Below are 20,740 nucleotides of genomic sequence, written 5' to 3'. Positions count from 1 at the left end.
GATGGGATATGTTTGAGTCTATATACACAATGATGCGTTGCAGAACAGTAAAAGGGCAAATGCGATACTTCCCAAGAACACAACCAGTTGCCATATATATATATATATGTATATGTATATAAACATCAATGCACACACAAAACAAACAGTCTTCAAAGATACACTTCTACAACCACCCTTCCAAGAGCATCTCCCCAACAGCCCCCCTGACGTCCCCGTTCCCCAGCCCCCTCCTCATGAAGCCATCCATCAAGTCGCCAATCAACCTCCGACTCAGCTCATGCGTCTCCCCTTCAACGACCCTCAGCGTCGCCTCGAACCCGAAATGGCGCAGCGTCTCCTGCGCCTCCTTTGCATACGTGAAGCCGACCTCTTGGTCCTCTGCTCCGTGGACGAGCACCACGGGCGTGGAGCTGTCGATGCGGTTGCAGACTCGGGGGTGCGTGGGTGGCTTTCCGTGTAGGAGGATGTATTCGAGGAAGGCCTTTGTGCGTCTGAGCATCAGCTCAGAGGAGGGTGCTTGGTCGTTGTGTTGTTCTTCGCAGAGGGTGGGAGTTGAGTATCCTGAACCAAACACGTCCTCTTCATCTTTTTCTTCTTCTTCTTCTTCTTCTTCTTCCTCCTCCTCCTCTTCTTCATCCTCCTCCTCCTCCCCCTTCTCATCCATCCTCTTCATATCAAACTGCGCATAGCCGCTCAACTCCGCCAAACCAGCCACCACCACCACCACCTCCCCATAAACCCCAACCCTCTTCAACACACTATGAAACGGCAACCACCCTCCAACCCCCAACAACCCCCCTATCCGCTCATCCATCTGCATCACGTACGTCGCCGCCACCGCAAACCCCATGCCCACGCCCACGAGAAAGACATTCTCCCTACCGACTCGCTCGGACTGCCTCACGACTGCCTTTTCGAGCAGGTTCATGCAGAGGGATAGCTCGTTCCAGGAGGCTGTACTTGGAACGTCGTCGTCGTCGTCGTCGTCGTCGTCTGCGCCTATTGGTTGGATTGTTGAAAACCATGTGTGCTGCTTATGGGGTTCCTCTTCTTGCGTTTGCGGACAAGGAGTTGGCGGAGGGGTAGGAAGGATTGTTGTTGTTGTTATTGTGTGTATGGGCGCGTTGAGAAAGAGCATGTTTGTCGTTGTAGAGCCTAGCATGTCTGTCGTGCTTTTTGGTTTGAGCGCGTGGGCGAATTGCTGCGAGAGGGCTGTGGAAGAGGAGTTGCTGTCGTGGAGGAAAATGAAGGAGGACGAGACTGGCTTCGGCCTGCCGATATTGATGAAGCGGCGTCGTGGAGGATAGTGATGTGCCATGGTTTAAAGGAGGTCGAGGGGGAAGATGTGGGCTGAGAAGAGTTGGCGTGGTGAAGACGAGTACGTACGGGTGAGAACTGCTTTCTTTTTTGATATAGGGCCATTTGTAGGGAAGAAGGAGAGAAGAATGAAAGTGCGTTTGCTAGTTGGTACGGTGAATGATCTTGTTGAGCACAAGGGCAGGGACAGTAGCTGTGGGAGTAAAAGGTATTGTCACATTGCGTTCACTTGAGTGCATTGGAGGAATCATGGCTGTCAAGAGTCACATCGACTGTCAAAAAGACGGGGCCTTGAGTCAGTACATGATGATGGAAAGTGATAATTAAAATGTTATCAAAATATGCAGGGTAGTATGTTGTTCCTACACCTAGACTCCTAGATAATGCGCCATAAGATATACCATATACAAATAAACAAAGGAAAGAAAAGAGAAAAGAAAAAAAAAAGGAAAAGGGGGGAACCTTCACCATTCAATGCTACCGCCCATTATCGGCAAACGCCGCCATGCTGCCCTTGCGCCTCAAGTCACCCGCCTTGAGCTTCCTCACAACCTGATACGACCGATCCAGCTCGTTTTCCACAGCACAGCGTATCCGCAGCGCCGCCACCGCCGGCCACACGCTCCGCTCGCCCCTCAGGATCCAGTAGTTGAGCGTGTCCCTCGTCGGCGTCTCGAGCAGGCGGATAAAGTCGCCGGCAGTCACCTCGGGCACCAGAGTCATTGACGCCGCCGGCACCTGCTCGTCCACCAGGAAGCGGCGGATGCTTGCGGGGACGAGGCGGAGGGAGTCGAGCTGCCGCAGGCGGTGCCGGATCTCGAGGCCCACCATGCGGACGAGGAAAGCCGAGAGCTGCGTGCTCTTGCTTCTCGTTTCCACGAGAGACGGCCCGTGCATGTCGGACTGCAGAAAGGGGATGAGGTACGGCCTTGCTTGGCTGACGATGAAGTGGTTCACGTTGAACAGCTCGGCGATTCGCCTCAGGGGAGAGTCGCGATCCGTGTAGGAGGCATGTGTCCAGTGGCGAAAGTCGGTCGTGTTGGCCGGCGCCCAGGGAACAATGTTGCCATGGGCATCTTTGCACAGGATGGTGGCCTTGGAGCGTCCGTATAGGGACGGCGATGACGCGTTGGAGGCGACGGCAGCCGTCCAAATCAGCTGTATCAGGAGAGTTAGCACAGAAGGGGGAGGAAATTCGCTCAGGGGCTGCTGGTTATACAACATACCACGTTCGGGGCGGTGATGTAGTTGAGAAGGGTCGGCACGCCGGCCCCCTGGCCATCCGTCGCCACGGTAATGTTGAGCACTCTCTTGCTGCGGTGGTACGCCTCCTCAAAGGTCAAGTCACCAACATTGGCCCTCACGCAGTCCTCGAGGACGGTGACATCCAAGAAGTAGCCCTCTCGCGAGAACCGGCGAACTCTCCGGATAAGCGTCTCCCACCTGGACTTGAGGGACTGTTCAGCCGGGATCTGGCCATTGTCGTCAGCCCCCTTGGACGCAAAGGCGCTGAGATCGATGCCATCACCGCGAAGAACGGCCGGAAGCTCGTCCTCGGTGTGGATCGCCACGAGCGCAGCAATCAAGGCGCCCGTCGCCGTGCCGGTAATGATGCGCGGCAGCAAGCCCCTGAGAAACAAGGCCTTGACGACGCCGAGATGGCACAGCCCAAAGATGGCGCCGCCCTGAAGGACCAGCGTCGTCCGCCCAAACGCCTGCCGCGTGTCGTGGATAAAGTCGAGCTTCATCTGGTTCGTCAACGCCTTGTCGTTGGGATGATGATGTAGGCTCGAGGTGGGACTCGTGGGCAGGGCGCTAATGTCCTCGACGGATTCGGCCACCTGGGCAATGTACTCCTCGATCAGATACTTGGTCCCGGAGAAGGATCGGTTGTAGAGTTTGGGCACGGCAATGTTGCCGAGGTTGCGGACGAGGCCGGATCGCAGGAGGTTGACGAGCTGCTCGTAGTTGTTTTCCTCTCGCGCCACGACGAGCGAGTCGAGGCGCTCGGCGATGAGCGCCCAGTCGTAGTACTTGGACGTCGGGTTGTTTCTCCTGGAGCCAAAAAACGGTTTGTCAACACCTCATGTCCAATGCGAGTAGGTATGAGTCCCCATTGTCAGCATGATGATCGGATACATACCACAGGTCCAGCCCCAGCAGGTTGTCGAGATGCAGCGCCGCCTCCTCCCAGTCCTCAAACGTCTCGGCATTGCGCAGCAGCTCGAGCCACAGCGTGACGGGGTTCTTGCGCGTGTACCAGCTCAGGAGCTTCTGGAAGGGCGTCAGCAAAATTGAAAGAAAGACGCTCGAATCACGATCACCACCATGTGGCAGCACCAGGGAAGAGGTGTCGTTTACCTTGTGCCAGAAGGCGGCCACGTCCACAAGGACCCTCCAGACGGCCAGCACGAGCCCCATCATTGTGCCGAGGAAGCGCTGGACACGCTCCGGGGCATCTCAGGACACGGGGGAGTTGGTGCCGATGGTGCTGTGTCTGTTGTTGCTGGAGCCGAGTGTTCTCTCGATCGCCAACGTCGTCCGTACACGCACGCAACGATGTCGGTATCACGATGTGACTTGTGGGAGGCGATTGATTGGTAGGTAGAGGATCAGATCGCAGCGCGCCGAGTGTAAGCGGGAGACGACGACGGCATCGTATGTTGTTTGCAACTGTCGAGTCAATGAGGCCGTGAGAGGAGCAGGACAGACGGTCGTTAGGTAGGCAAGGGCAGTGGTTTGTTTGTCTGTCTGGGTCTTGGTCGGTAGAGTCGGGGCCAGTGAGGCTGTAATAGTGAACTTGTGATTGAATGTCTGTCTCTTACCCCCGGCAGAGGCAATGGATCGCATCTCCCTGTTCCCACGGCCTTGGCCGCTAATTAATTAAACGGACGAGCATGTGATGCACTGGATTGTTGAGCAGCATGGAATCGATGAGATCACCCCCGGGTCCAGCCACAGGCGCCACTTGTAGCCTAGCCTTGGCCTCGGCTTGGACTTTTTGTTTGACAAGCAGGGGCGGCATTATCGATAGGCGCTGCATGATGCTGCATCTCGATAGGGACTATCTGTGTGTTATTCACCCACCCAGCACGACCTATCACTACTACATAGTACATACCTACGTAGTTACCTACACCAAATTGATTCTCGACAATGGCCAATAGATGGGATAACGATCATGTGATGTCTCTGAGAACCATCACAGCAATATATGTACGGCATTCTCCTTTCCCCCAAGTGGAGCATCCAGGCACTCAACACTTTTGGCTGGGGCCGTCGTCTCGCCACCGTTGAGATGGCCTTGTCTCATTCATTGTCCGACTCTCTCACTTTTCGTTCTTGCTAGCCCACAGCAGTCATCAATCATCATCACCTGTGCCGTACGAAACGTCAAATCACCGTTTCACCGTACACGTCAAGCATGATACACAGTCGTCTTAGTAACCGTTTATATGTCAATCAAAAGATACAACCCAGTGTCTCCCGTTTTTGTATTCCCGTTGCTCTAATCTCACACTTCCTGATAAATTAGTTGATATGCATAGAAAGCTATTACCCCTGATTCTTGAGGACTAATCATCGTCGTCGTCAATCACGTTGCGCCGCCTGCCCGATCTGCCATGTGTTTCCGGCTCCACCTCATCGCCCTCGGCATCCTCATCGTCCTCCGGCTCCTTGGTCCGCTGTCGCTTGGGCCGAGGAGCGTCGTCCTCGTCATCCAGAATGTCTTCCTCTTCCTCCTCCTCGGCGTCGCTCTCCATCTCCTCCTCGTCACTGCCCACCAGGAAGCCGTCATCGAGGTCGTACTCTTCGTGCCGCGCAACGCCCTGGGGCAGGTCGTCGTCAGAGTCGTACTCTGGGCGCCGTCTCTTGGGTCGCGCAGCGCCGGGCGCTCCTCTCTTGCGGGCCGAGCGAGGGCCCTCCAGACCGCCGATTGACAGCCCGGTCCGGCCGGTACGTCCCACGCCACCGTCCATCTTGGCCGCGGCACTGTCGCGCTTCCGCTGGGCCTTCATCCGCTCCTTTTCCGCCAGCTCGGCCTGCTTCTTCTGTAGCTCGGGATCGATAACCGTCTTGATGATCATGTCGCCGCCGGTAGATGACTTGCTGGCCATGGCCATTCTCTCTGCCAGGATAGACAGGGCGTCGTCTCCGACGGCCTTGTTGGGTCTGATTGTGTACTGCTCCGTCAAGTGTCCCACCGTCATGAGCAGATTGCTGCTCAGCTCGGCAGCCGCGGCGTAGTAATGGCCGTCCTTGAGTTCGTCGTAGGGTTGTCCCTGGGCGGGGGCCAGAGCCTTCTTCTGGATCTCGTAGTGCTCGCCTCCAACAGCAATGGTGACGGAGCCGTCGCTCCACCGGTAAATGTTGGTGTTGCTCTTGAGCTCGTTGGTGCTGGGGTCTCTGCGAACCCGAACCACGTGCTTGGGGTGCTCTGCCCTTGCGTTTTCGAGGTCGAACTGGGAGGGCTGCCAGGTGTCCGGGTCGTATGGCTCGGGCAGGAACTTGACGAATTTGGGAACGCGCATCACGCGCAGCTAGAGCCCTTGTAAGTAAGTGATGCCGGAAGTGTTTGAGCGCTCCGTCCTGGGCGCGTTTTGGAAAGCTTACCGCATCGTCGGTTGGCTTGGGGATGCGATGGCGATAGGCCTGGACGGCCATGACGACTCTATCTTTGGTTTCATGTCGCGCCTGGCTGCCATCGTATTCTCGCTGCTCGGCCTCGCCATAGGCCTCGGGATCTGAGGCGAGATCGTCGTCGTCGAGGATGCGCGCCTGGGGCGAGGCATCTCCCTCGTCTCCCTCGTCGCCGAAGAGGTCATCGCCGCCCTCGTCGATGGCGTCGAGGGGATCTTCCGAGTCGGACATGGCGCGGTGCTGGAGCAGCGAATGCCTATAGCTGGATGCTGGAGACGGCTTATGCGCGAGGGAGGAGAAAGCGTCAAGAGGGCCAATGGAGGGCGGGAAGCGGATGAGTGATGGGCAGATTTAGGGGGGTATCTCTCTCGGTTGTCGACAGTGCTTGCGGTTGTGAAATCTGCTGCGCGAGGCACGTTGGACGAGCGCGGTCTCGATTCGAGCAGCTCAAGGTGTGGCTGGAGAGCTGCACCGCCGCACAGGCGAACTTGAGTTGTTCAGCTCGCTTACTCATACCTACTAGTACTCATACAAACATAAGGCACCTTCGTGTTGATCCATTGGCACTGTCTGCAAGGCTGACGAATAATACTAGCCTCGAGACTCGTCATGTTGATAGAAACAAAGCACCCGATCATGGAGGACACTGTGTGAGTCTCTTGGTAGACTGGTTCAAGGAAGACGAATACTACACGGCAAGTTGTGATAATGTCAGATTTTGAGCCTTTTCAATCCATGGATTGGGTTGATAGAACACAGCACCGCTGCCTCCATGAACTACCTACCTAGGTAGGTATCAACCAAGACAGTAGTCTTACACTGTACAGGTAATGACGAGTCGAACCAAGATCAATTCAACCAAGTTCCAACCAGCTTCAACCAGCTTCAACCAGTGTGAACCAGTTTCAACCAATAACCAGCGCAAACACAGTTATGCTTTTTGTGTGGCGCCCGTCCATCTGCGTTCCTGATGACCCTTTTCCTCGTACCTTAAAAGTCTACTACTACTACCACTACTAGTCCAGCATTCTCGGGGACCAACAACCGGCCGTCTTAAAACAGCTCACTTGTCCCGAGCGTCTGTCTTGTTAAACTGTACTCTCTCTATACATACTGCCTACAACCAACTCTTAACTTCTTCCAAAAAGCACCTCGATATCTCGTCACCAAAAAACAACAGCAGAGACAACTCACTACATCGCCCATCCACCCAATCGCATCGCAGGCCCCCCTCCACTCCCCTTGTCCATCAGCCCTGTCTGCACATCTGCACCCCTATTTTTTTTTCTCCTCTCTCTCTCTCTCTCTCTCTCTCGCTGCTCTACGATCCCGTGACAAGGCTGGAAGCCCCGTCTGCGGTCCCCTCAGTTTCGCTGCATCCCGCCGCTTTTGCACCCCCGCCTTTTCTTACCATGTCCAACCTGTTTTCCGGCATGTAAGTGGCAGTTTCTGGTTGTCATTATTTGCACATGTTCCTTTCCATTGTTTTATGTGTGCTCTTCCTGCTTCTTGATTCTTTTCCTCATTGATGAAAATCACGGCATCACAGCAAAGTTGCTGCAATTCCTCATCTTATTCAATGCTCCTAATCAGGCCCCTGTGAGGCGAAAGGGAGGGTCCTGAAACGGCGCCCGTCTCCCAGCGGTGAGGGGCAAGTGTTTCTCCAGCCTCCAGCGTCCAGCGTCCAGGACGTCAAAGATGTCGGAACTTCTTCACCATCCGTGGCATTAGATCATCTCCTCAAGTTCTTCGGTGAATTGTTTCTGTGGAAATCATTATCATCACCTGCCCTCTCTTTTACTCTCTCTTCAGATCCGCTCAATGGCTTTGAGATAGTCGGGCTGCGACTGCCCCAGACAAAGAGGCTCCAGGGGCCACTTTTGGGCACTATCGATATCTAGGTAGGTATGGACACCTCCAACAGATATCTATTTGTTAGCCCATCATCGTCATCTTCATCGTCTGGGCCATTGAAAAGAGGGAATATACAAACAAACAAACAAACAAACAGCTCTCAGTCCCATTCGCGGCCAAGTGGCAATCGATGGCAATATCACGACAGCTGCTATGTATTATTATCAATCTGGTAGACCCGGAATCGCCACGTCCAGGGAGCCTCTTATATACGTTTACAAAACGCAGCCATCCCCACCCTTGATACTACTGATCCATGCCCATTTCCTCTTTCGTTACCCCTATCCTCCCGCCTCCTCGCCTTTGCCCCTACAACAACAACAGCAACAACAACAACTACTTCCACTACTACTACTACTACTACTACTTCTACCACATCTACCACTTCTACCACTACCACTACTACCACCACTCATAAAAGGCAGGCCTTTGCTTCCCTGCATGCTTCGGCACCCATCCCCAGCCTAAGCCTCGCTTGACCCGCTAAACCGCTCGGGCAACCCCGTGCTGTCTCTTCCATCTCATCTCAATCTTCATCTTCACCTCCATCTTCAACCTCATCTTCACCCCGCTGCTCTCACCACTCATACCAACTAGGTACCATCGCCTAACAAGACATCACGACTCTCGTGGCTTTATCTTGTGATTTCAGCGTCTCTATTACCCTTCCACTAACACTCTCTCAGCAACGCTCGTCTCCGAGGCGGGCCCAAAAGCCCATCCCCATCACAATACGCCCAGCCCCCCTTGCCGCAGTCTGCCTCGGACGCCATCTCATCTCCAAAGTCACCTCCAGGCGCCGCGCCTCCGAGATCTGCCTCCTTTCCCATCCCAACTTCTCCTGCTCAGCCCGCCAGCATGGCTGATTCCGGCGCTGGACCAAGCGGCGATGATATCATCAACTCCTACCACCTGCCGCGGCCGCTTCCGCTGTGGCTCAACTCCAACTGCGCAAAGCACATTGTCAAGGGAAACTTCATGACGCTCAGTGCTCGGCCAAAGACGGTTGAGCAGGGAGAGTGGATTGCTCATCAAGGTTGGTCTGCTTGAACAAGGCTTTCGCTCATCATCAACCCATGTTGACCAACATGCCCTAGTTGTCGAGCATTATCGCAACCTCTGGAACTTTGTCCAGGTTGTCCACGCAAAGGAGGAGACTGGCAACACCATATGCAATCCCACAACTTGCCCTCGAATGTCCGCAGGAGCGTAAGTAACACCAGTTCTCCTTCTCACCGGCGGTTTCGTCTTGCTCACACACCAGCCCACAGCAACCACTCCTTTACATGGCTTAACAGCCGTCGTGAGCCAGTTGAGCTGCCGGCTCACGAGTACATGACGCTCATGCAGCGATGGATCACCGGCAAAATCGACGACACCGCCATCTTCCCAACAGACCCCGCCGGCGTCTCCTACTCCCACAATCCCGCCATCTCGTCGACGCCCCTCTCCCAGCTCACCAACCCGGGCGAGCCCGACTGGGTCGGCAAGCGGTCGGGCTTCCCCGAAAAGTTCATCGACATCTGCCAGATGATCTTCCGTCAGATGTTCCGCGTCTACGCCCACCTCTACTGGGCGCACTTTGTCGAGCCCTACTACCACCTCAACCTGGAGAAGCAGCTCAACAGCTGCTTCTCCCACTTTTTGCTCACGGCCACGGCGCTCGACATGCTGGGCAAGCAGGAGCTGGAGCCCATGCAGCCGCTGATTGATCTCTGGGCGGCCAACGGGACGTTCCCGCCCGAGTCCAAGGTCTACGAGTATGCCAGCATTCGAGCTGGTGAGCGGTTGATTCAGCTTGCAGGCGTTACTCAGTAGAGCGTGGCCTTGAGACATACACGGCTTGCGATTCTGAAGAGGAATGGGTTTGCTGTTTTGATTTGGGGTACAGGTGTCGTGATGGGAAGAGCATAGAAAAGAAGGCTTTGTGTCCCTTGATGCATACAGTCACACAATGATGGCACATGAGCGTTGAAATAAACAGTCCGCATATTGCAAATGATATCAAGCATCTATTGTGACAGCGGCATCGCAGTCGCGACCGGTTGGAGTTTATATTGTAACCTTACAGAAAAGTCAATTGACTTGATCCGTAGGCAACTTGGTTAATACCGGCATTGGACAATATCTTGAGATTTGAGTTTGCTCTTCGATGCTATGATGAAGTGCTATCCATTCTAATGAGGCCATTTCCCCAGACCGCTGACATGTAATGTTTCCAGTTTTCTCCTCCCTCTGGAGGGATACAGAGATCTTTGGGAAAGGCACATATAACATGTGAGATCGCCTGCTGAGGAGGTGTCATTGTGGGTGACTCCCAGCCAAGTTTTCCTGGAAGCATAAGAGAAAGCCATGTCCTTCTTATGCCTTTTCAAAGGGATATTTCTTTCTGAGCAAATGAATCTTGATGTATAACAGAAGGCACGAGCACCGGTAGGGCTTGAAGAGATGGATGATAATCTTCTGCAGAGCCTGAAGTCTTTTGTTCTCTGACCTTCTTGGCAGCTTCTTTGGCCGGACTTTGTGGAAAGAGACTTGAAAGGCGGTCCTGTTGACGGTTCACGTATATGAGACACAGGGAGACAGAGCCAGAACATTGACTGTTACATGTCTTCGACGAAGGATCACGATTTTCGTCTGTGAGGACGTTGGTATCTTGAGAGGTAAAGTCGACATTCAACGGGCTTTGAGTGGATGCCTTCATCACAGTCAAGAAAGCCTTGAAACACAGGCTTTTACAGTTGGCCAACCGGTTCTTGATTTGAAGCTCGTGGAGGAGTTCATATCATATATCGGGCGAGTTGAAAGGCAGAGTTTGCAAGATATCTATCCTGGAAATGATTTGGAGTCATCACGCCCTTTATTCCTTCGCAAATTACCCGATATCACGATTATCTTCCTCCTCTGATCTGAATCATGCTTCTTCTTGTTGTAGATAAAGAAGCATCTAGTGGTATGTGTAGACAATGCATCATCAACTCCAATTACTGCGACATGAACATGACACGACATAATACATCGTCTCTCATCATGGCCCCCTTTCCGTCAAAAACACCTTTCTTAACACAGTCAATCTTTCTACTACTACCCTCTTTCTCCGTCTATTCCTGCTCCCGTTCTACACTCTCAGGTTCACCCAATGCTATTACCCCTGAGTCCCCTTTCTCACAGAAAAACTCACATCTCAGAACCAACATGACAGACCAAGTCCTCAAACCTGCAATACATGACTTCTCTCTCGCATACCCTCAACAATACTGACTCAAGTCATCCAGACCATCAATCAACCCCCCATTCCAAAACAGACCTAGCCATGCAGAAAGAGCCCTTACCTTGCATCTGCTGCCACAGTACATGTACCTTCAACCAACCAATCGCTTCCATTTATACCTCGCCCACAGGCCGATCACAGTGGCAAAACAGAGGGAGCAGAAGAGAGAAAAAAAAAAAAAAAAGACCAATCTGAATCGCCCCTCCCCCCCCCCCCGGATATCCATCCATACATACACGGGAGAGAGAGAAAAGACCCTTCTTTTTTTTTCCCATGTGGTTCAAAAACATGATACGGCCGTGATGATCCAGTGAATGACCTCCCATAGTAGCCTTGATCCGCGTCTCATGCGCCCATCCATTGACTCTCATCCTATCATCCTCACCCAGAAATCACACTACCAGCCCAGCCCAGCTCAGCCCAGACTCCTCCATACCCCATACAGACATCGCACAGGCTGAATTTCACAGACACACACACACACACACATGGAGAGAGAGAGAGAGAGACAGACAGAGGAAAACGAAAAAAAGACAGGGTTCATACATCGGCATGCAGCTTGGCCCTGCAAGGCCGCGGGGGGAGAGGGAGGGAGGGAGGCACTCCGTCCAAAGTCCACCACACTCCCAAAGTGGCGATTCTAACAGGAGGAGAGGAAGGTCCTCCGTCTCTTAACCCAACCCCCCAGTCACTGCATACCCGACTACTAGTACTGTAAGCCGCCGGTCTGGTCTCCTCACATGAAGGGGGAAAAAAACAGAAACAGAAAAAAAAGTGTGCCATCGTACATGGAGCTATTCGCGGACGTGCATTCAATGGACTGTGATCCCTGGAGCTGTCGGCTCGAGCATTGGCACACCACTTGGTTTCTTGTCAACCTCAGCCGGGGACTACGCATGAGGATACGCACACTGATACTGTACCTCTTCTGCTGGCTGTTGTTCATGTTTGAGAGCTTGTCGTGAGTCGAGTACCCTGTCAGGGAAAGGGCATCAAACCCTAGCCATTGCATTAGCATCATGGCATCATACAACATATCAAGCATCAACACCCATACTACTAATGTCAAATCCACCTCGAAGCAGTCCTCGACCAACAGAGTGGAGATCCCAAAAGCCGCTGCTGCATGCCCTCGGTGATCCCCAGTTGCTGCAACTCGCCCCAGTCGCCGGAGAGGAAGGGAATGCACATGTAAGCCCATCCATCGTCATCCATCGTCAAATCATCAACAAGGGACCATCAGCCTCTCCTCCACCTCAAACTCTCTCTCTCTCTCTCTCATTCGACGAAATAATACATCTCGCCACTATGTAAAGCCCCTCCCCTTTCCCCCCTTTGCTTCCGTCCAGAAGAAGAAGCCCGTCCATCCCGTCGAGCAGTTTCAGGTGAGCCGGCAGCATCGCCTTCCCTTTTGCCATAAATAGATAAAGATGCCAGTCTTGTGCTCTTCTCGATTTGCGGGCTGTCCGGCTAATCACTACCAAAGGAGTTGTTGCATGTGTCCAGGTGAGGTGAGGGCGGGTTTACTCCCTGGTATCGCCGATGAAGCACTTACCCTTTCGCCTCGCGGCGACTATCGAACAAAAGAAAAAGAAAAAAAAAATGAAGAAAAAATATGAGAAAAATATCCCTGCCCTACCTAAAACGCCAGAGCCGGTCACATACTAAAATTTCTCAACTCTTGGTCCTCCTTCCGCGGCTCATACAGAGGTAAGCTCCCGCCAGACTCGGGAACCACACCCGGAGCTGAAAAGGGCTTGGGAAGCTCTTCACCGCCAGTGTAATCGGCTCTAAGCCTGCGCTCAATGCGCGGGTGATGCCGGAGACTCCAAGCAGGAAGTGGAATCATACAGTAAACACAAGACGTCTTCAAGGGGGGAAAAAACAAAAAAAAGAAAAGAAAAGAAAAGTCACCGGCAACGGCGGGAGCGGACGGTTGTGCCGGCGATACCAAGATCAGCAGTCGTCCTTCGTAAGAGTACCGAACCCTCTCCGGCAGAAGACAGAAGAAAACCGCCTGGCTTTGCTGCTAGTAATACACGCTCATGCCATTCATGCGCTCGGACGGAGCATGTCGTTCCTATGGATACAGGCGTAAATGCTAAGCTGCCTCCATACATACTAGTACATGTATGCGTTCCGTATGCGCGCGGATGTCTCTGCGGAGCGTGCAGGCAAACGAAAAGGCCAAAGACAGGCGGCAGGGTCATGGAGGCTCTCAATCTCGACGCTGTCGGGTGAGAGAGACGCAGGGCTAATTCATCCCCCTCCCCATGTCAACCCCATGGGATCAGACAAAGCCGTCGACACATTCTTCGTCGTGGTAGGGGGGCATAACCGGGCGTCCACAGGCTGGCCTGGTTGCGATCTAACCCCAGCTTCCCGTTGCATGCCTGCAGCAGAAGCATGCAGCCTCCTGTGAGCGAGACTGGGCCAAGCCAGGATTGGAGCCTCAGGATTGCTAGGATTTGCTCGCAGTCAAGTGCTCGCAGGCCGTGCTCAATAGCGCTCGCTTCTGTTCTTTCAAAGACATCGAGTGCGCTTCGTGCCCTCCCCCCCGGAGCATGGTCCCCATGCAAACAGGCTTCCGTTTGCTTGTGATTCGTAGGACCGCGTCGACTGAAAGACGGCGGGTGAAACATTGATAGTATGCCAGTCTGTGCTCGTATGCCAGGAAGATCTGCTTCCGTTGTCACATGCGTCCATGTGTGGATGTAGTATGTACCATCGGAAGTGCGCTGCTTGCCGGCTTTCTCCTCCCTCTCGGCGCTCAACTACACCGACTCGCTCCTCGCGAGACATTGGCGCTCGTACGACAAGCGTCGTGCGTTTGCTTGACACGGGCAGCAGCTATCCATGACACGCGCGGCATCTGTTTGGAAATGTCCGTCATTCTTGGTCGGGGAAAGAAGCTTCTCATAATCTTCCGCGTCGTGATTTAATATCTGCAGAGTTCGTGATTGGAAGAGTTGGCCGTCGAGTCTCCATCAAGATCCGTCGACTTCGATTCACCGCCGTCGATTTAGCTCGCACGCTTGTCATCCTTGTTCAGAGCTCGTGCAGGCATGTTTCAGAGTTGCTGATGGTTCTCCACAGCAGGCCAGGACACAGACAGCAAGGCGGTGATGAAAGTGGCTCACGGGACTTGTCGATGATGCTCGAGCCTTTCTCATACTCGTGCACGTTTCCTCGCTGTCTTCTTTGTGTCTCCAGGGTAGCGTGGGAACCCGGTCCCCGTAACGAGCAACAGCTCCGCCCCGGTCATGATACCGTTCCACGCAGGTGAGACGGGGCTCTCCGGCGAACGGCGGTTCGGTGACTCACTTGCCTGGGGTTCCGCTTCTCTCCCGTGATGTGGACAGCGAGCGTGGAAGTCGTGCTTCTGCGTCGGCACGGCAATGACCGGCCCTGTGAGGAAGAGACGCCCGCTTGTTGCTCTCTGCCCCTGGCTGCAGATGTTTTAGCTTGACTTGATCGAACCCTCTGTGTCTCGGTGGCTCTCTTACACTTGTGCTACTGGCGTTCATGGCATGGAGCAGGTACATAAGCGCTGCTATGCGTATCATCCTCTTGGTGAAAAATGTTTGGTCTCTGGGCATATCGTTCGCATCGATTCTGCAGTCTGATCGCCGTTTCCTGTGGAGCGATCGATCCGAATCTGATCGGAGAGGCAATCGCAAGCACAATCGCGGCCCATCCACCTGTTTCGCTTATAGACTTCGCACGGGATTGGAGGACCAAACATGCGGTTGGTTGTCGATGCTGTTGTCAGAACGGAACCCACGCTTTTGATGCTTATGCCCAGAACAAACGGAACCAGAATCGAGGTTTGTCTTGTGCTTGGCTATCAAGGCACGAACATCAATCAATGCGGGCAACTGAAGCAGCGTCTCCTAGTAGGTAGTACTATATCGTACGCTCTTCACGTAACAACATTCGACACAATACTATGACTGACGATGGAGCGTACCTTGTGCAAAACACGCTCTCACTCTCCGTCTCCAGCTGTGTAGCAGCAATACGGAGCAATCCTAGCAGACGGAGCAGCAGACGGAGCAGCAGACGGAGCAGCAGACGGAGCCGCCGACGGAGCAGCAGACGGTAGAGACACTGCAGCCGTTTCGTGCAGTCGCCCCATCAGCAGACGCTGGTGGATTCGTGTTATGCTGACCGCACATCCGTAGCGTCACGACAATCCCAGTTCAGCTGGGACTCTTAGCGCACTATTCGGAGAGTCTACTCTTCGACGGCATGCACGCTATCCCCTCCGTGTCTGGAGTCGACGGCTTCAGAACGCTTGCCTCGCACGCTTCCTGTCGATATCTTGGCCGGCCGTTCCACCGGAGAAACGAAGACTGAGAAAAAATGGCTCACGATGTGCCTGTTCACGAGTCAGTAGGTTGAAGACCCTGAGTTGACGAGAAGTGACCTGTTGGGGCCACCACAGACAACCCCATCACGCCTACAAACATACGAGATACTACTAGTACGAGCACCGATGGCCTGTCCGTCAATGCAAGGGCGACGAGTTCCGTCGTCATTAATCAATCAACGGAGACAATTGAACAAGTGAACGGCGTGGGAGCCTTCAGTCGACAATAGTTGGGCGCTGCCTCGATGCCACCGTACCGTTGTAGGAAACGGCTCGGGCGTGGATACGTCCTTCTGCTCCTTACTGGACTGTGTATGGCCAGAAACCAGGAGTGGTGAGGGAGAAAAACCCTCCATCCGAGCCAACCGCAGTACAGAATGGTACATAGGTGTCTTTGTGTGTCAGTAGGTGCTGGTCGAGACGCTTCCCGAAGTCGAAAGACCGCCCATCCTCCAGAGATAACGACGCTAGTGAGAAACAAGAGAGCCATCCGGGCGTCTGTCGCACCTCTTCACAGCTACTGTACATACTGTAGAGATCAGTTGTCAGGTTGGGTACGAGGGCCAAGCCTGATTTCTCGTAATACTTTCCTGTTTGCACCTGGGGCCTCTTCCTGTCCTTACACAAACAGTAGCGTCCAAGCAGCCATTCGCAGGCAGTGGTACATACGTATCCACAGGAGGCGCAGCAGCAGTCCCCCGATCAGTCAAGTCCTCTGAATATCGGACACTCTGTAGATCCCCGCGATCCAGACCTCTCAAGAGAAGCAGCGACGCGAAGGGTTGGACATGATTGCAGAGTCTCGAGCCGAGAAGACCGCATATCTGAGGCGTGGGCGAGCATCACGAGGGCTTGGCTGTCGTCCTCGCAAGGAAGCCGGTCCAGGTGGCAATCGTCAATCATGCCATCACCCTTGACTGAGACATCAAGAAATGCAGCATCTCTCTGGCACCACAAGGAAACTTTTCCCTGGGACAGCCGCAGACGGCCAATGGATAAGATTGGGGTCGGATGGCAATCCAGGCTGGAGCTCGTTCGCCTTCAGTCCTGATCGAGGCTAGGCGGCCCAGAAAGACGCATCGCCGCGGTTGCAAATTGACCAACAAATTTGGTTCGGACGGGGCCAAGCTGCTGCTCTTGCTGCTCTCGGGAAGTCGCACAAAGACGCAAGGCGCTCTGAATGTCAAATTCGGTCAAGCAAGCAGCTTTCATTGGTCAGCGAATGCACAAGCTTGAAGCCCTTCATTGGCCGCTGTAGGGGACTTTCCACAGAACCACAGCAGCTTCTCCGACGCAGTCCAAACGGAAGAGACCGCCTGGTGCCGCGAGAGCAAGGCGGCTCCTGAGAGAGGCAATCCGCAGGAGGGCTGGCGATGCGTCAGGTCGAGGGGCCTAACAGTCAGCAAATAGTGTGCCGTGTCGATGCCTAATGGCACAGAGTCTGCGAGCGCGCACGCGTCAAGTACAGCACGAGTACAGCCAAAGAGAGGGCAGAGTCGCAACCACACCCAGCAGCGGAGAACGCGTGAGAGTTGTCGTGCGGACCGTGGCCATGGCCGCCTCATATGCGGCCATGGCACAGTGGAGCAGCCAGGTCAGCGCCTGAATGGCTGCAGCGTCGCGAGCCAGGCCAGACACAGGCCAATGCCCGTTGTTGGAGGCAAGACAGAGGCAGGCAGGCAGGCCAGGCAGGCATACACCAGCCACGGTCCACTGCAGAGGCAGCATGGCGCATGATGATGATGAGCAGGACAGACAGCGAGGGAGGTTGGGAGGCAGACGAATGACGGAGACATGGAGGATGAAGACCCGGAGAAAGACGGGGCATAATCGATAAGTGATGACTAAGGCGTCATGGTGCTTATCGTGACGTGTTGTCCCCGTGCGATTGCTGAGCTGCATTGCATTGGCGGCGGCCTTGCTTTGCCTAAAGCATGCGAGGCAGCGCCAAAACGGCAAAGTGGATGACGTTCTCTTGAGTGGTCCTGTTCTAAATTGGTAGCATGCGCTCCCTACTCGTACATACTACATACATGCTCGTGCTTGTGCTGCTGCTGCTGCTGCTGCTGCTGCTGCTACTACTAGCACCAAGTACACACATGCACCCATGCGAGTGTCGTCCAGCGTCCTCGGGTTAGCGGTTACCTTAGTCATGCACCCGCCGCAGCTGGAGCAGTTGGGTACTTGTTACGGCCGCACACCAGCGTGGGCTGCAAAGTACCGGCATCACGTAATCAGCAGATCAGGTGCTGCGCGGCGCTGGCCTCCCTGGCAAGCTGCTACTGGTCCACTGTCCGATGGCGCCCACCCTTCCCCATCTGTGCCCGTACCTCATCAGCCAAACTTTGGTGCAGAGGTACCTTGTCAGCCCACCTCTGCTCTTCTCTCCGGGTGGGCTTTCTTTCCTGTCACAGATCCAACCACATGAGGCATGAGTTGGCCCAGGCCAAACAACTGCGCGCCTGATGGACACCATGACACCCCCCCTGGCAGCAGCCCGGTATCTGCCTATCGATTGCTGGCCATCCTGTGACGGAATCCATGGCGGATACCGATACGATACGATGGTCCGATGGAGGGAAGAGAAGAGAAGAGACAGGAGAGGAAGGGGGGTTCGGGTTGGCGTTTCTCGCACGAAGCGCGGAGAAAGGCGAAGGGGCTTTGAACAGCCTGACGCGGCGCGAGGGCTCATCGCGACGACGGCCAGGCGGCAATCAGGATTAAGGCCGCAGTATCAATGTGACAGGCCATTTTGGCGACCAGCTTCCCTATCGACGCTCCCCTGGCAAGCGGCTGGCTGAGTGGTTTGACTGATTGAATGGCCACCACCTTCGCACGCCAAAACAGCAGGCGTCTGGCACCGTCGCCCTCTAGCAGAGGCATCGCCTGAGCGGCGCAACTCACACTACTGGCCCGTCCCGAGCCTCTCAACGGAGCAGTGGTCACAAGTAGCGGGTATGGCGTCCACCCATGGTTCGGGTTGTGCGGGAGCGAGCAACGCCGTCCAGTGCTTCTCTGCCCTGCTGGGCAGCAGCCCATTCCTTGAAGAGAGAGAGAGAGAGAGAAGAGGGGGAGGGGGAAAGAGGGGGGTCGTCTGAGAGGCCGTCGAGTTGGGCAGCTTTCATGCCCAACGCCAACCTGCCAATCTATTCGCTCGGCGGCGCAGGACTAGCACACTCCCGCAGCTTCTCATTCGGCAGCTCTTGAAGCTGGTTCTGTCATGGAGTGTCTGCTCTTCTCCGTCTTTGGCATTGTGCCCTCCCGGCGCCGCGGATGGTATCCCGTCATGGCCCGCTTCCCGAGCTTTGACAGATTCAGCCATGTGCCAAGGTTTAGGGGAGCTCATTCTTCCAGGACCCGTGCTGCCCCAGGCGAGCCAAAGTCGACTCCAGGGTGGTTTGCCTTCTATGCCTCTGTGTGTATTTTTTCCAACCTGGCGGTTAATGGGTTGACGATGGCGTCGTGGGCTGAGCGGCTGCTCAACTGACTGACTGGCCATGGTGACGACGAAATGCGCCTCGCGCGCTTCGGGCCAGGATGATCCTCTCCAGGAAGATGAGCGGCAAACACGGCCCTCCATGTCCAGGCCATACCTGAGGCAGGTAGAGGCTGTTTCGAGTCACAAGAGACAGACATCTTCCCCCCCGGGGTCGATCAAGTGTGTGGATGGTCACTCTTGTTGGCGATGACAATGCCGAGGCCGATGACTACTTACCTACCTACAAAGTACATACAACAACCGCTCCCTGGCAGTACCAGCAGAGGTCGCAGTCGATTAGGGTACAGGATAAGATGTCCTGCTAGTCCCATCCCGAATGCCACATGAGATAGAGGGGAATGGAGCTTGGGGGAGCCGGGACCAGGATTAACCCGGCCTCGATGTGGTGTGAGCAGAGTACGACAGCGACACAGAGGGTGACAAAGCACGGCGAAACAGCGACATGACTTGGACTGCATCATAACACATACGGTACTTCGTACTAACACCCTACCTCCGGCGTACATGCGTACAATGTACTCCATATCCTGGTATGTATGCCCACAACAAGCCTACCGACCGACCAAGCCAGATATGAGCACACGGGGGGGGGGCTCTCAGTCGAGTTGTCGTACGTACGCACTCGGCTCATGATAATGGGCGTACGACTTTAGTCATCATCGCCTCTCATCGGCACGGGCGCGAGGTCTCCCGAGTATGGAGTCATGGCAAGGGAAACAAAGAAAAGGAAATCTGGAAAAAAATCACAAATAAAAATCTGGAAAAGCCGAATCTCAAAGGACCCCTGCTACTGGCCGGGCCGGGGTGTCAGGACCCATCTGGAGCCCGATGAGACGATGACGGAGCTCTGCGCTACGACCGACGGAGCAGTAACATCACGACAATCGGACAAGCGCGAGCACACACAGGACTCGTCCAGGTCGGGACCTCGATGCCTCCCCATTCCTGCCGGTATGTACACTGCTAGGCACTACACATGCACTACCTACAGAGTACATACATCGGAGCCCGAAGGTTGGAGGAGCGTGTACCTATTACACACATTACACCCAGGAGCCCAACAGCCCTCAGCCCCATCGAGCCCAATCGACGCACGCTGGTTGGCAGAGCCCATCCACCTCGCAGCTGGAATACGCAGCCCCCGTGTCGATAACAGCTGCGGCGATAGCGGCCTTGTCGACATACCTTGGTGGTACCACTTGCTGCTGCCTCTTGCGTCTCATGCAGGTAGAGGCAGGTATTCGCTTGTATGCAAGCATCAGCTTGTCCGGCTCAAGCGATGGATCTCGAAGCAGGGCTCGATGGCTCTATCGACCCAATCGATTAGCCGATAGCGATGTGTACCCAGAAGTATCTCTTGTCATTATGGGTATCTGCAGAGGGCTCTCAGAGTCTCGGGGTACCTCTTGGACACCAAGAGTACTCTTCCGCGCCCCGCGAATACATATAATCGATATCCCCTCCTCCTCGAAGCTGCTCTCGTTCCGCATCCCAAACATCAAACGCCTTTCAACCTCTTCTCCTTCTGCCTTGCTTGTGCCAGCAGCAGAGAGCCAGAGAAGCATTGTCCAGCAGCGCCGCGCCCCTCGAATCAGCTCTGTGCTACGAAACCGCCTTTCAGTTCGCTTCGGTCCAATCGATTTCAGTTCAGTGAGTCAGCCCTCTCTCAGCCTCTGGCGTTCCTTGTTTCCCTCGACCGTTGGCCCCTCCCCTGTGCTGCTGT

At 54.6% G+C, this 20,740-nt stretch overlaps 4 protein-coding genes across 4 annotated transcripts; 1 reads left to right on the top strand and 3 right to left on the bottom strand.

Annotated features, from left to right (window-relative positions):
* Positions 1-166: 166 nt before the first annotated feature.
* On the bottom strand, positions 167-1,321 carry TRIREDRAFT_102521 (uncharacterized protein; the record flags this gene model as incomplete). The annotated part of the gene is made up of 1 exon (XM_006961103.1): positions 167-1,321. The coding sequence occupies one exon, from the start codon at positions 1,319-1,321 to the stop codon at positions 167-169; it is 1,155 nt and encodes a 384-aa protein (XP_006961165.1).
* A 300-nt stretch (positions 1,322-1,621) lies between these two features.
* Positions 1,622-4,187, bottom strand: TRIREDRAFT_71259 (uncharacterized protein). The gene is made up of 5 exons (XM_006961102.1): positions 3,682-4,187; positions 3,464-3,594; positions 2,821-3,375; positions 2,547-2,763; positions 1,622-2,478 (listed from the first exon to the last, which is right to left on the bottom strand). The coding sequence occupies exons 1-5, from the start codon at positions 3,742-3,744 to the stop codon at positions 1,798-1,800; spliced, it is 1,647 nt and encodes a 548-aa protein (XP_006961164.1). The 5' UTR covers positions 3,745-4,187; the 3' UTR covers positions 1,622-1,797.
* A 590-nt stretch (positions 4,188-4,777) lies between these two features.
* TRIREDRAFT_21152 (uncharacterized protein) lies at positions 4,778-6,344 on the bottom strand. The gene is made up of 2 exons (XM_006960908.1): positions 5,935-6,344; positions 4,778-5,861 (listed from the first exon to the last, which is right to left on the bottom strand). Exons 1-2 carry the CDS (start codon positions 6,190-6,192, stop codon positions 4,896-4,898), a joined length of 1,224 nt encoding a protein of 407 aa, XP_006960970.1. The 5' UTR covers positions 6,193-6,344; the 3' UTR covers positions 4,778-4,895.
* A 2,389-nt stretch (positions 6,345-8,733) lies between these two features.
* On the top strand, positions 8,734-9,693 carry TRIREDRAFT_54893 (uncharacterized protein; the record flags this gene model as incomplete). The annotated part of the gene is made up of 3 exons (XM_006961511.1): positions 8,734-8,911; positions 8,973-9,084; positions 9,147-9,693. 3 exons carry the CDS (start codon positions 8,734-8,736, stop codon positions 9,691-9,693), a joined length of 837 nt encoding a protein of 278 aa, XP_006961573.1.
* Between the last annotated feature and the right edge of the window lie 11,047 nt (positions 9,694-20,740).

This window comes from Trichoderma reesei, assembly GCF_000167675.1.
Source record: "Trichoderma reesei QM6a unplaced genomic scaffold TRIREscaffold_1, whole genome shotgun sequence".
Taxonomy (NCBI): Eukaryota; Fungi; Ascomycota; class Sordariomycetes; order Hypocreales; family Hypocreaceae; genus Trichoderma; species Trichoderma reesei.
Note: the sequence above shows the minus strand (reverse complement) of the source record. Positions and strands in the feature narration are given on the sequence as shown.

What these genes read in the sequence shown, in the direction of transcription:
- TRIREDRAFT_71259 (XM_006961102.1), bottom strand. Translation starts at nt 3,744, where the DNA reads ATGATGGGGCTCGTGCTGGCCGTCTGGAGGGTCCTTGTGGACGTGGCC. An exon ending in CTGCTGGGGCTGGACCTGTG is followed by an intron (nt 3,376 to 3,463) that starts GTATGTATCCGA and finishes TTTTGGCTCCAG; the next exon opens with GAGAAACAACCCGACGTCCA. An exon ending in ACATCACCGCCCCGAACGTG is followed by an intron (nt 2,479 to 2,546) that starts GTATGTTGTATA and finishes CTCCTGATACAG; the next exon opens with CTGATTTGGACGGCTGCCGT.
- TRIREDRAFT_21152 (XM_006960908.1), bottom strand. Translation starts at nt 6,192, where the DNA reads ATGTCCGACTCGGAAGATCCCCTCGACGCCATCGACGAGGGCGGCGAT. An exon ending in CCAAGCCAACCGACGATGCG is followed by an intron (nt 5,862 to 5,934) that starts GTAAGCTTTCCA and finishes CAAGGGCTCTAG; the next exon opens with CTGCGCGTGATGCGCGTTCC.